General features: G+C 43.9%; 1 protein-coding gene across 5 annotated transcripts in view; it reads right to left on the bottom strand.

Moving 5' to 3' along the window:
• Positions 1-15,639, bottom strand: part of Arhgap26 (Rho GTPase activating protein 26) — a 386,814-nt gene that overhangs the window by 164,256 nt on the left and 206,919 nt on the right. For all 5 annotated transcript variants that reach the window (XM_021150730.3, XM_085833661.1, XM_021150728.3 and 2 more), the window contains exon 12: positions 11,740-11,776. In XM_021150730.3, the coding sequence (XP_021006389.1) occupies positions 11,740-11,776 (37 nt within the window). The remainder of the gene's footprint in view (positions 1-11,739; positions 11,777-15,639) is intronic.

Raw genomic sequence — 15,639 nt, 5'->3', positions numbered from 1 at the left:
TGCCCCAGCATCACCTGCATCATTATCTCCTGCTATCAGACTAGGCATCCTGAGCGTATCTTAGTCCACTGGCCTCTAATCCTTTTATTTAGGCCTCAAGTGCTTTGTGCTGACTTCTGATCCAACAAAAAAATCATGAAGACAGAGTATTTCAAACTTTCAGATCCAAATGCCTCTGCCTACCAAAACCCTTTCTCCTGCCATTTATTTTTCAAACCTACCTGCTAGCTCCAGATGCCCCAGGTACAATCCGCCCCCCCTTTGTCAAAATATATTGTGAGAAAGCAAAGGTGAAGAAGGAGATGATATTCAGACTCAAAACACACTTTGATGGACAGACTTCATCTACCTACCTTCAGACACTCTAGGGAACTTGAGAGGCAGTATCTTAGGATACTAAGGATGCTACTGATAATAGAGCAAGCAGTGATGATTAATGACAGCGTCCAGCACCAGCCACCACTGAGCAAAAGGTATCTGTCACAATTTTATTCAATTTACCTGGAAAGTCAAGATGTATGTAGTGAAGCCAGTCTCTCATATAAATAACTGAGGCCTGGAGTTTCCCAAGGTCAGACATTATAGCAATGGCATTGGGTTTGCAATCTATGTAGACTGTCAGAATTAAAACTCCTATATGTGACTCTACCCTACCCCAAATGAAACCTTATAGCCTCTGCCAACCCTTACACACACACACACCATAAACACACACACACACAACACACACAACACAACACACACACAACACACACACAACACAACACACACACCACAAAACACACACATACACACACACACAGAGTCAGAAGTACAATCTGCAATCTTTGTTCAGTTTACTGAGTGACCATACTTGAAGAAATTATTTGAGTTTGAACCTAGATAGAAGCCTCAGGCATCTGTAAATGAAGTCAATGATACCACTTCCCTTATAATAATTATCAAGTGACATAGTGCGTGTCAAACACTTAGCACAATGTGTGTAGTGTGAACTCAATAGGTATTAAGTATAATCATTAGAAGCCTGGACTTGGTGACAGTATGGACAATCTTTCAACCTCTGTTTTAGCTACCACTTGATAGGGGTTAGAGAGGTATCCAGAGTCCTGCATCATACTGCCTTAAGCCCAGCCTGGGCTGTCAGGAGGTAGCTTTACCAGTCTGTTAGTACAGATTCCACAGCACGAGGGAAAGGCAAACATTAGGCCACGGCAAAATTACATGCTGGCTGCCTCTGTCAGTCTGAAGCTAAGAATGGATTTCTGAAATGTCTCCCAGGATAAGCAAAAAGACTTCTGACTGCCTGGGCAAGTTCAAGGAGCTCTATTGCTAATGCTGTCCTTGGAAGATGGTCTCATCACACACAACAGCTGGGAACTGAAAGTATCTGAGGACCATTCCCCCCTCTCGCCAGACTCTGCCTGTAGCTAAGGCATGTGGTTGAGACATCACTGCTTCACTAAATGTAACTGTAGCTCAGTGCAGCCACAGCAACCATGTCGCAGGCAGGATTCCTAGCAAAAGGCAAAGTGTAGAAAAAAAAAAAGTGCCTGCACAGCCTCTCTTCTGACTCTAACTGAGCCTCAGAAGACAAAAGGGATTGCCACAGAAACCTGCATGGACCAGCAGGGAGAAGAAAGGCCAAGAGGGCACAGGGGAGCAGGCAGAATGGAGAAGAAGCTGCTGTGGGCTATCCCTGGCAGACAGGATGGAAAGCTGGAGGGGAAGGTACACTCAGCTGATGGCCTCGTGGACCAGTGCACAGGAGGCCAGGCGTTGCGCCCATTAATGCTTCCACTCTGCCCAGGTTTAAAAGGGGAAATGTTCTATTTATAAAGCTCCCCAACAGGGGAGACCTGGCAGCTTTTGGATGGCTCTGATCCCAAAGGGATCCTTGTGACCAATGGCTGCCTCTTCCTGCCTCTCTACTGTGGGTGTTCTAACAGCAAAGGGCCAAAGGTGGCTGGAAGCAAGGGGGACAGGGAATCCCTTTTTCCTGCCCTTTACTGCTTTCATGAGAATGTGGACCTTTGATCATGAAGGCTGACAGCTTTAGAACCTTCTTAAAAATAGTAGCCATGCTAACCCACTGAGGTTTCCACGGTGATCTTCAAGGCTGAATCTCTTTTCTGTCTGGCAGATGAAGGGAAACCAATGCAGAGATGAAGAGAATTGAGGATCAGAGGGACAGAACTAGGTAAACACAGAGAGGTGGAAATACATCCCTGCCCATCTCCTCTCCTGATCTTCAGTCTTGGCTCATAAATCCAGACAAGCCTTAAGAAAGCACCACTGTGAGCCTGGATTTGAGTGACAACCTTAAGAATGAGAATGTAAACAACAGAGACAACAGGGAGTGGCTCCATTTGTTCCAGAATCTCTGTGGGATGCCACGGTACCACTGTAAAGACCCAACCCTGAGTCTTTAGAGCCATCAAAGCCTGTGGCCCTGGCTCACCCAGAACTGAGCACAGGTATTTGAGGAAAGACTGATTCTAATGGCTCTAATATGGAGATTCATGTGGCATGTGGCGTGTCCACACAGCGGGTTAGAGTGGTGGTTCTCAACCTTCCCGATGCTGTGACACTTTGGTACAGTTCCTCACATTGTGGTGAACATTGCTGCTTCATAACTATAATTTTGCCACTGTTATGAATCACAATGTAATTATCTGTATATGGTCTCTGGCAACCCCTGTGAAAGAGTTGTGTGTCATGACCCACAGGTTGAGAACCACTGGGTCAGATGCTAAAAGACTGCTGATAGAATTGCTCTAGGTTGCTTCTAGTCTCCCAAGTCTGGCTGCATATGACTGCATAAAGAAACAAAGCAAAGATTCCATGCATGTCAAGAGCAGAAGCAAAGGACCCTGGCCATTGGCTTTCCTACTTCTCGACTATATCTCTTGAATTCTGTTGGCTCAGTTAAAATCTAGATGCACTGAACTCCGTTTCTGTAAGTGATGGCCATTCGCATTCACTTACCATCATCCCCCTCTGCCAAACCCCATGCCATTCTAAACAGACTGTTTATTTAAAAGTTCCCTGTGTGTTAAGTGATGAGCAAACAAACTATACTCCATGGCTAAAAGTCACCACTGCCTGATCTGCTAATAAAGCTTTACTGGCCAGGACTCCTCCACTCAGCCCCGTAGCATCAGTGGCTGCTTTCACACTAGTGCCATAGAGGAAATCAACAATTCCACAAACTAAAAATATTTTCCCCTCTGCCCCTTTACTGAAAAGCAAGATCTCTGTGGTAAATGATGGCATTTACAAAATCAACAAATTTATTGTGTTTGTGCCTCTCACTCATACCACACTAAGTACATATCAGAGACAGCTACTTAGAACGCTCCTGAGGTACTAATGTTGAGACACACAGCTACCAGAATTAAATGAGCTGCCCTCAGAGGGCTTCGAGATGGAGAAAATGGTTACCTCCCTCTTTCTCCTCATTGTTCCCTGCAAGAGCAGATCTGTCAGTCCAATGGCTTTTCTCAACTCTGGACTTGTCCTTGTTCTGTGTGGTTTGTTGCTCTTTTGGTTTTGTAGCAAGGTCTCACTATGTTACCCAGGCTAGCCTGGAACTCTCCATCCTCTTATTTCAACCTTGAAGTACATGTACCACCATCCCCAGAAAAAGAGTTTCCTTGTCAGTGAGAAGCACATTTGGCCAGGTGATGGGAAGAACTAAACCCGGGAGTGATTAGGCATTAACATTTCAGATACTGTGCTCAACTTTAATTCTCACATTGAGTTTGTAAGACAGGAATGTTGATATCTCCATTCCTATAGGAAAGATAATCAAAGTATAGAGGGCCCGGCCATCTCTCTCCAAGAGTCAAGGGCCAACATGCTAATCTATATCAGCTCCACAGCACCCTATATGAAAGCACTAATCAACACCACCAAGTTTACCCTAAACAAAGCATTCCAGGGTACTGAAGAGGTGATCCAGCAGTTAACAGCACTGGCTGCTCTTCCAGAGGACTTTGGTTCAATTCCCAGCACCTACACTGTGGTCCACAACTGTCTGTAACTCTAGTCTCAGGGTATCTGATGCCCTCTTCTAACCAACATGGGTAATAGGCACACATGTGATATACAGAGAGATGTGCAGCCAAAACACCCATACACATAAAAGAGAGAGGAGAGAGAGAGGTATAGGCCTCAAAATATCCACCAACTGGAAAGGACCATTAGAGCAATTAGGATAGAATCCTATTATGGAATATTAAATAAACACCACAAATTTTATCAAGATGTAACTTTTATGGCACAGATAATTCTTGGACATTCTTAAAAACAAAATGGGAATAAGTTTATTCACCATAATGCCAATTAAGCTAAAATCCATAGCAATACTGGAAAATACTTATAAGACATCATTTTAAAAATTCAATAATGAAATAGCTGTGGGCTTACAAATTAGTTTTACTGTTTTTGAAACATTGGTTTGCTGTAGTTCCTTAATATTCTACTGCAACTTCATATTATTTAATAACCAAACAGAATATATATTTTTAAACTGCTTCAGAGTTCAGTTTGGAGATTCCGTGTCTACATCCTACAAACGAGACCACACCTCTAGCTCCATACAGGGCATTCACCGGCTAATCATTGCTCTCCTCCCCTCCTCCCACTGTGAATAACAACCTAAGAGAGCACAGTGGGTTCCTCAGCATATGCTGTTCTGCTGATTGCAGGGACAGCCTTGCACATGCTATATGAACGAGCCCTCTACAAATGAGCCACAGCCCTGCCTGGAAGTTTGCATTTTCTAAATCTGTTTGGGCTAGATGAAATCCCATCTGAGGCTCATTTTTCATATCAGTTTGGGGCATTTTACACAAAGGGTATACTTGTTGATGACATGCATATTATATATGCCTCCTAACCTCCAACAAAACTGGGCCATCTGTCTATTGCTCTTGGTGCTCCCAGCCCTGCTGCACATCTGCACATCATAACTGCTTCAATGTAGAGCTATCTATTCCAGCTGAAGGTGTTCTCCCTCTTGTGCTCACAGTTGTCAGTAGCATCTGCCCTTATGTACTCAGATGGCGATTTACTAGATGAGGACCTTCAGGAAGCCTGAACTCCTAAGGTTCCATCCAGTAATTAGTCCAAATAGGAATGAAAGAGAAGTGCTAACCAAGAGTGGGAGGCAGAGTGAACTGCTGCCATGATATTCTGAAAAGCCAGGTGCTCAGCATTTGGCTGTGCTCTGACGATGTTCATGAGAAGGCAAGCCTGCAGCCATAAGGACTCGTGATATTAAATAAACCTAGTTAGCCTATTGATTTGGGTAGTCTCACATAGAGGGAGGTGGAACTATGACTAACCAGATTAAGAAACTGGGCCCTCTCTACCCCAATCCATCGGCTTTCAGCCTTTAAATTTGGAGAAGCAGAGGGGACCTGCAGTTCTGTTTTTGGGTTGTTTTTTTTTTAAGCTAACCTTTGAAAAGGTGAACAGGTAGTAACATTTATTACTTAAAACTTACATCCTGAAAGTCTTAGAGTCTCTCACTTCTGACCTGAGCTAATTTCAATTCTCTGAATTTTTGGAGAACAAATCTCACAACGGTAGCCAAAGTTCAGATGTGTAGAACAAGACTAACGAAGCATCAAAGTGGCAGAGAAGCCAGCAGAGTGGCAAGGAGAACAGACCTGGCCTAGTGCAGAGCCCTCCCTGCCTCTTGTAAGAGTGGATTGGGGATCTGGAGACTGGATGGTGGTACTAGGGGTGGTTGCCCTGTCAGTGAGAAGCTCAGGGAGCAGGAAAGAGCAGGAAATCAAGATCTTCTTCACCAGCCATAATTCCACTCTCCCCTTTTCCTTTTCTGTGCAGTCAGAATTGACCTTCTGGAGAGCTCCGAGCTTCTAACATTCTGTGAACAACCAAAGGAAAATTCTCTGTTCTTGGGACTACTGATTACACGATGAGCAGCTAAAGAAGAAGGTTGTCTTCTGTCTTTAATATTTCAGGAAGACTTCAACCAAGAACACACAAGACCTCTAGGCAGAAAACTCAAACCAAAATAAAAGGATGTTTGCCTGAATAAACAGAAAGACATTCACAGTTCTTGGAGCAGAGGATGGGATTACAGATAAAACTGTTGGTTTTCCTCAAAATCGATCTATTTAATTAACATAATCCTAAATGCAGATGAAGGTTTCACGTTTGAGGAACTTACTAAATCTATTCTCAAAGAATAAATGTCTACAAGTAGCAATGTCAACCCTAAAATGGCATTAATAGGAGGGAGGGAAGGATGGATGGAAGGACAGAAGGATGGAAGAGGGACGGAAGAGGGAAGAGAGTGGAAAGTAAAGACTCAGGTGCATGGTCAGCCCTTGGGTTAAAAGGGCCTTCTTCAAATAAGATTTGAAAACTAGGAACCAGAAAAGAAATCAGAGACAAAATTTAAAAGATGCAATGACTATATAAGGAATACAGCTCTGTAACGTGCACAAGGCCCTAGGTTCAATCCCAGCACCAAAGAACGACAGCACAAATAACATCAATAGGTAACAAGACGGGAAAGTGTACTTCAAATATCTAATTGCAGGCTGGATACTCATTTCAGTGGCTTGCCTAGCATGTGCAAGGCTCTGGTTCAATCCCTATCACCACAAAAATAAGATAAAATGTCTACAATTAAGAAAGATTAATATCTAAATAGAAATAACTTTGCAAGTACATGGGGAAAAGCTGCCAAGCTGTCACCGAAAAATGGACAAAGGACATGAGCGTAGACATTAAGAGACCAGGATGCCCAGAGGACTGACAGGCAATGTGAGCAGACGCTCAAAACTCTACTTACTAGAGAAAGGTATGTGTTAGCACGGAAAGATATTAGGCCGGTAAGGAATCACAGGGCTGAGGAACTGAGTTAGCAGGAATGGGAAAATGTGCACGTAAGGCTACTGGAACTGTAGACAGACCACTATGGAGAGCAACCTGAGGACAGACCAAACTAAGCCTAGCATGGACTAGAGAGTTTAACCCCAGGACAGCATCATACAAGGTCACATCATAGAGATGTGCTGTGGTGATGAGAACTTCAGAGTGGAATACAGCTGAGGAGGCGAGAGCACATCTCTTCAAAGCCAGATGATCCGCCTTCGGTCTGGGTGGCAGACCACAAGGAATGATGTGGATGGCTCCCAACGCATGCTGAGGGGGACAAAGACAGATCAGAGCAAGACACAGGGCTGTTTTTTATCATTTAAGGGCGGGGCTAGATAGAAGATGCATTTTTACAAGAAATGTGCTTTAAAAGTACAAACTAGATTAGTGGCCTAAAGGGTAAACTAAAGTACAAATGGAGGGGAAAGAGAAGAGTACAAATTAATACAGAAAATGGAAAATTCACTATGATAATGTGCACGGAAGGAAGATGCAGGCTTTCAACCTATGACGTAAACAGAACATACAGAAGAGAAAACAAAAAGAGATGTGCCTGTATTGTCTGTAGCCATCTTCTCTTTAGCAAGTGAGCAATGTGAAAATAAAGCGGCCAACAGATGTCATTATGAATCGGTATAATGCCCTCAGGCACTGTATGCCCCGAGAGAAAACTTCACATCAATGTAACAAATTCTGACAAGTAAATAAAAGAATTCCCCTCAGAACACCGCTGGCTCTATAACAAGAGGTTTGCATTCAAACTCCCACCAAAACATTTGAGGAAACAAAACACTTACATGGTTTTTATTTGCATACTGACATTTGGAATTTGGTCAGAAAAGCAATAGTCAATCCTCAAATCCCTATCAGACTGACTTCTTCCCTTGAAAAGAGCTTAAACTGGGGCATTAAAAAACGGTAGAAAGACCAAGATCCTAACAATAGTGAGTGCTATGTGTGGCAGATGAGCCCAGTAAAGATGAACAGAGACAATAGTGTCAAGGTGAGGGTTGGAGCCAAGTGGGAGAGAATCTGCCCTGCATGCCCAAGGCCCTGGGTTCAATTCCTAAATAGGAGACAGGAAAAGAATGATACAGCAGAGGATACTAATACCAAGAAAGGAAGGCAACACCAACCCAGCCCACTAGTCCCTCGCCAGCCGGGAGGCACTGAAGACTAAAACAAAATGAAGCAGCCTTGAAAAGGTGGTTGCTACTTTTCACAACCTCTCCTTCTTCCTACACAAACTGCGCTCCATGACTGACACAGGCAAATCCCCTCAGTCTGTGAGTAACAGGAGGCAGAAGCAGAGCCTGCAGTTTTCATTGAGGACTCTGCACTACCCTTTGTTCAAGCAAAGTCGAATAAATTTGTCTTGTCTTCAAGAATACAACCACTGGGGTTGGGTAAAAATTTGACTAACTTGTATCCTAGGAGCTTATGAGCCTCAATTTCTTCATCTACAAATCAAGCCAAAGGTCCCCAACAAACTTAGTCTAAGAAACCTTTAGTGCCTGACGCACACATATCAAGTGGTTACTTAACAGCTATCGCTGTAAACTACTTTAACAGTAGACAATGTAGCTTACATGGAAGCACACTAGGATCTGAACATTCCCAGTAAGCCACTTGCCACCCTGATTTAGTATTTGATGATCAACGTAGCTTAAGACACTTTCCTATCAAACACCTAGATCAATCCCATGACTTCTCCCTTTATTTGTTCCACTGCCCTTATTTTGAAAATTCAATGATGTGCTGCAGGCATCAAACATTAAGGTCTTCCTTGTTCAACATTTTCTTTCTCCTTTTCACATACTGGTGTGTGTGTGGTATGTTTGCGTGTGTGCTCATTTGCATGTGTGTGTGTGTGTGGGGGGGGGTACATAAGAAGCCCAAGGTTGTGGCTGGCAATGTTCCTGGTTCGTTCCTTTGAGGACGGATCTATTAATCAAATCCAGAGCTTTCCAACTAACCTAGTTTCACTAGCCAGATTGCTCAGAGATCCTTTGCTTCTGCCTTCAAGGGCTGGGATAACACACGGCTGCTATGCCCACTGACATGTCTGTGGGCTCCACAGATCTGAACCCTGGTCCTCTTCCTTTGTACAAGTGCCTTGACTGCTGAGCCATTGCCACAGTCCTCCTGCCTCAGTTTCTCCCTCTGTTGCTTGATAAAATACTCCGAAATAAAAATAACTTAAGAAACTAAATTTAGTGCTGAATATCTCAGAGGTTAGGAGTGCTGGCTGCTCTTCCAGAGGTCCTGAGTTCAATTCCCAGCAACCACATCGTAGTTTATAACCATCCATAATGAAATCTGACACCCTTTTCTGGCTCTCAGGCATGCACGCAGGCCGAACCATGTATACATAATAAAACATAAACACATCTCTAAAAAACAAAGTTTATTTGGCACATAATTTTGGGTTATAGTTTAACACTGTGGGAAAGTCAAGGTACCATAATCTTGAAGTAGCTAGTCACATCACATTCACAGTCAAGGGCAGAGAGCTGGGAATGAAAGAATTCATGGTACTCTGACCCTTCTCTTCTTTTCATCCATTCCAGGGCCTAGCGCACAAAACAGTGCTGCCACGTTCAGAGGGGATCTCCCCAATTTCAATTAACTAACCCAAATAATTCATTAATTAATTCATCCAATTAAACTCTCTCATAGGCATACCCACAGGCTATCCAAACCTACATATTTCTTTACAGAGGCTCCCTCCCTAGCTGATTCTACAGACTCTGACCATGGAAAGACACCACTTGCATCCTTCATCTTGTTAAAGGCTGCGTACTACTCTGACATTTACTCCATTTAATAGATTCCCTAACTGCTCTCTTGCATTTTAAATATACAGTTTGTATTTTAGAAATGATCACTGAGTCAAAGGCTAGCCACTTCCGGAAAACTTCCAAACATACTCATAAAACAGTTGTGGACCAGCAGGACCTATTAGCATACCTATCAATAAAATCATTTCAACTAGAATGTTTTCCACCTCTTGACACTTACACAAAGAAGCAGGCTCATGAAGTCACCAGGTGCCGGTTAGCATGCAGCAGAGAACTCTGTATGCACTCACCCACTGCTCCTGGGGTCTCTAGGGGTCTTTACTAAGAAGCACTATGACCTGCCTGAGGCCAGGCGTGGGAAGATGTGCTTTCAGCCTGCTGGGTATCCATCCAGGCCTCCTATCCCAGTGGCCTCCCTAATTTCCCCTGAGAAGCCTTCCAGCTCCCATTTCATACAATATGCTAGACACCATCCATCATAGTGTATGGTTTTTCCTTGGGGAGACACACACTATACTCACTGGCTGGTATCTTTCCTGGGAATCTCACTCTTCACTTTGTATCCTACCGACAGCATCCAGAAGGCCCCTTATTGTTGGCTCCTGCATCTCCAGAGCTGGTCTGTCTGCCAGCCTGTGTCTTCATTTGCTCCACCACCAAGGTCACTACAGCCTTCTATTGCTTCTTTGCTGTTAAACCTCTGAGTTCTGCTCCCTACCCCTTAGCCAAAGTTAACCCCAGACACTTTAAACCATCTACTTAAATTGGGGTCGGGGGAGAGCTACTTCTTTGTTTCCTTGAACATTTACTTAAAATGTTTTCCTTACTCCATTTTTGAAGAGAAAACAAAACAAACCTGGTTTTTCCTCTCATAACGAAGAGTACAATCTTGTCAGTTTTGGTCATTACAAATCACTTAATATTTTATCTGGATCTTCTGGCAATGGCTGATATAGCCAGGTTGGTACAATGCTTATTTTTCATCCATGAGGTACTGGGTTCAAGCCCCAGCACTGCATAAACTGGGTTTCCCAGTTACACTTGTTATCTCAGCACTCAGTAGGGAGGCAGAAGGGTCAGAAGTTCATCTCTGGCTGGGTATTTGAGGCCAGCCTTGGCTAAAGATTCTTTGTTTAATTTTTGTTGTTATTTTAAACTTTTGGCAAAGTATTTCAGAAAGAAACATCTGTTTCATAATGGCTAATGGCTTTCACAAAAGAAGAGGAAGAGGAGGAAGAAAAAGATCAGCTGCAGCAGCAACAACATCAGTGAAAGGCTCACACTTCTGTCTACTGAGAGAGATGGGCTGCTCTGCTCCAAATCTCCTGACACTACCACAGTTCAGGGCAGGGCTTTTCTAGAGCAAAGCTGAGGGAGTCAGTTTCCTCTGTACCCCTGGGGCACCCAAGAAGGAATTTGCTTCTTGTCTTATGCACTAAGGAGAAAATCAGGTTGCTGGGCTTGCCCAGCAGGTGTCTCCTCTAATCCTCTTGCCTTTGCAGTCACAGGTGCCCTCCAGGGTGCTGCAGAGGGAAGCTGGCCTGAGGCAGGAAAGTGCTGTGTTCTAAGAGGCTGCTGCTCACCTCCATCAAAGAACAGTATCTCCTCCCCTCACTGCTCTCTCCTCTCAAAGAGCCACATAGGAAACAGAATAAGTAAGCAGTCCACCTTGGCTACTGCCCTTGCAGGGATGGCAGACTGTGCCAGCGGCTTTGGCTCTCCTCTCCGTTGCTGGTTATTAAGCCATTTATAAGTGGTGACTGCAGCTACCATCTTAATAAGACCTGGGACCACCACGTGAGATAATGCTTATAAGAGCACCACAGAAAGCATGAAGGGTTGTTTAAATCCAAGAGGTCACTACACTCTTAATCTTGCTCTGGAATAACCCTCTAAAATGTGGCTAACCCAAAATGCCCATGGCACCTCCTGGTGGCTCAGCCTTGATGTGGCACTTCTCCAGGCCTCCCCTCCCACCCCCAACTCTGACTGCAGACTATTACCCATGGGTCATACTTACTCCCTTCGCTCTGGCTGTCTCTGTTGGAGTTGTACACCTGAAAAATAAAAATAGAAATTTACTCTATGTGCATTTTATACTGGTCTACAGACTCACTGCAGAAAACCCAAAGATGGAAGGCGATTTCTGCCCCCTCGCCCCAGTAAACCCCCCCCCCTCAAGAAATGACTTACTTCCCAGCATGCACTTAGCTGTTCTCAAATAAGCATGGATCCGAACCACCTGTGGAACACTAGAGTGTGTGGGTGGTGTGGTGGTAGTGGGTTATCTCATCTTTTTTTAAATGGTAAATAAACTGATTTGTGCATATAAATCAGAAGAAGAGAATTCAAAGTGAGTTATAGATCATTAAGCATTAACTGCACACAAGACAATGTCCTCAGCATTTCACAGAAATGATCTCCATCTACACCACTGCATGCTTGGCAAGAGCACTTGCCACCACTGTTGTACAGCTGGAAAATGCAAGGGGATTTGAGGTTTCACAGCTGGTTAATGGCAAAGGGACATTATAAACTGTTGAGTCCTGACCCTGGGGGTGACACCAGTCCCTTTTATTCTGTATGTAGATTAGAATTTTGTAGAGAGAAGCTATCACATTTACAACACAGCTTCTTAAACTGTTGATAGAAATCATCTTAAGAGACACTGGTCCAATGGTAAGAAGGGAAATTTCTCACTATAGAGGAGACAGTGGCTACTGCAAAAGGCAGCTAGCTGCTCTATTAAGGTCAAGATAGAAAACTGTAAACAGTAAAAAGTGCCAAGAGGTACTTAAATATCAGGAGAGAAAACAAGTTATTACAAAATTTAAAAAATGTAACTTTTTTTGCAAAAAAAAAAAAAGTCTAATTAGCAGAACCAATATTCTTTGCCTATGCTGCAAAGGGAGGCTGGCATTCCGCCTCTTTGGGATACAGTGTCAGGGCTTTATCACTTGTCAAATGCAAAAATTATTCTGTAAATATCACATGTGGCCTAGGGTCCACACAAAAGCAAAGGGTGGGCTGGGTTGGGCTGTTGACCACGTCTATTCCTGAAGTGCTGTTGCTATGATAAGAAGTAGGGTGAAGCCTCTACTTCTGAAAACAATCCCAGGGTCAGATCCGCCCGTGTAGGTATGGAAAGGCCTGGGAGGAAGCTGGCATCATAACTTAAATATCTACTTATCTATTCAACCGTCCCTCGGAATGCTGAAGGTCACTCTCAGCTGAGAAATATTTAATCCCTAAAAGAACTAAGCCAAGCATTTCTGAAAACTATGCACGGAACCCCCAAAGGTGAGTTTTCTACTAAGAAATGCAGAAGAATGGCTAGTCAAGGGTGGGGCAATGGGCTCAAGTAGGCCATAGCTGGCCTTACCTTCTCTGGGTCTTCATGGCTCTGTCTAGGAATTGTCCGAGAATATCAAACCCCAAATCCAAGAGACCATCCTGCTTTATTATATATCAGATATATTATTATATTTATCCTCTATAGAAGACTGACAGCCACTTAAAGATCAGAGGACAAGCATAAGAGTCTGAGAAACAAGGCATCACAAGAATGGCTTTGGCCTGGACTTCCCCACCAGTCACCTCATTTGGCTGGATCCTATTAGTTCATCTCAGAGATGGGGGTGATAACAGTTGCTTGGCATACGCCTCCCCTGCCTGCCGTGAACATTCAGTGAGATTATGTCAAGAGGAATAGCCTGCAACAGCTCAAGACAAATGAGGGTGCTGTGGCCCGTGTTTCTGCCAAAAAGAATGGCTCAACCTTCACAGACTTTGCAAAAGACAAAACCCTACAAAGTCTCCGTGAAGGCCTCCACAGAGGCTGTGCTGATTCCCAACTGAACCAAAGTTGCAGGTGGCTCTCCGAGCAGCATCCATCACTGGGATAAATGAAGTGTCTGGACTTGATTGGTGTTTGCTAATGGATGTCCATGGCACTCCACAAAGGTGACAGAGGGGCTTGGAGAACAGCAGGGACTCTAGGTAGCCAAATGCCATGGCTTCCTTTGGCTTCGATGAGATGAGTTTTTATTCAAATGGTTATCAAATAAGGGATACTGGTTTTGAAATTTTTCTAGACCTCTGCAATTCTTTTGCTTGTGTTAACAAATGCAACAGCCGGGCAGTGATTTAGGTGCCACAGATAAAGACGGGCAGCCTCTAGGAGCTCATGTGGAACTTTGCTACCAGTGAAGAAAACATATTTACAAATATGATTCCTTCAAATATTGACAAGTACAATGGAGGTCTGCAAAGGAGGCAGTGTGGGTCTGGTATGGGGTAATGCTCCCCTGGAGATAAATTATCCCCATGAGTTTAAATGATAAAAGAGGAAGGGCTAGGTACTCATGTCCAACAAGTGCCATCTTACTGAGGCACTTGTCAGTGTAGCTGACAACCACCGCATGTCATACAACCACAAGGACTAAGGACAAGACTGGAAGGTACAGCCAGGTCCCACCAGGGCCTTGCTCAGGGATTGGTTGGCAGCGACCCATCACAACTACACTCAATAACCTCGGAAAGCCAAGTAAGGACAACACGGGAGGAGACAGCCTTTTGGCCAATTTATTTGTTTTTCCTTCCAGCCCACCTTGATCACTGCATTTCTCCAATTCAATCTGAACAGTCTATCCAAGAGAAACTTGTTCACATTGTAAAGGCAAAATCCAAAAAAAGCTTTCGGCTCTCCTTAATTAAGAGGCAAAACCATGCCAAGTTACTTTCCTTCCAGGTTTCCTGAGTCTCAGGAGACCCCTGCCTAGAACACCCAAGCATGCTGAGTTGGAGAGGTGTGATCAATGAGCCAAAGACACCAGAAGTATGTGCTACCCCTATCCTCCAAGGCTGTGCCATTAATCTCTGTCTCGTCTGGGTAAATGAGCCAAAGACAATGGCTTTTGAAATAAGGCTAATGACCAATTCTATCAGGACTATGTGTTCACATGATGCATGCAGCAAGGTAGTCCAGGGCAGGCAGCAACTTCACAATAGATAATGGCTTCGGAACAGCACTAGAGAATGGACTTTTACAAAGTCCCCATCCAATTCTTGAAAGGCCAAATGGATTAGGTTTAGTGCCACTATCATTGTGCATGTATGGAACCTGACGGCAATGAAGACGACAACGACGACAATAATAAAGTGATATCAAGGGCAGCCAGAACAAGTGAGTCATAAGAACAATAATTTACTGTTGAGTCAGAGAGAAGATGAAACTGGGAATGCTCTTGAGATCCAGCCTGAAAAAACCACCGCCCGTGCATGCATCCCACTGGTGGCTAACGTGGAAGTGACACTGCATGAACCCTCAGAACCAGAGAACTCCCATCTGTGATAATCACCATGCTGGCAAGGCAGGACTTTCACAGACACAGGGCCCTGCAGGTGCCCGAGTCCTTACCCAGAAACTACAATGGGGGAACAATTTAATAAATCACAGGATGCAGAAAACCTTCATCTGCTTTCTCTGCGACCAATGTGATTTGGCAATAGATTTTCTAAACTGCTGGACCAATTCAATCTACATGTCCCCAGAGAATTTTTATAAAATGCACACAGTCATTTGGATTCTCAGAATTTTTCTGTGGGTAACCTTTTGGTACCATTATCTTATCTAAGCCATATTGAGAAAGCACAGACAGGTACTTCTTTTAAAATATATAAATGAAGGCATGTGTAAAATAGTAATTTGATGAACCAATCTGACTTTGGCTGCATAGCTGCATTAGCACTTGGCCACACACTTCAGAACAAACTCTATACAAATGAAGGCATGAGAGAAGTAGGCTCATAGGCAAACTTATTTAAAACTATTGTTTTGACCAAACGAGGTCAACTAGCCTGGCCCCCTGGGGGCTATCAGAGACTGAGAAGGCAACTGAAGAGCACGCATGGGCTGGAC

The sequence above is a fragment of the Mus caroli genome, unplaced genomic scaffold (assembly GCF_978045245.1).
Source record: "Mus caroli unplaced genomic scaffold, Mus_caroli_1 scaffold_19, whole genome shotgun sequence".
Classification (NCBI taxonomy): Eukaryota; Metazoa; Chordata; class Mammalia; order Rodentia; family Muridae; genus Mus; species Mus caroli.
This window is presented reverse-complemented; position numbering and strand designations above follow the sequence as displayed.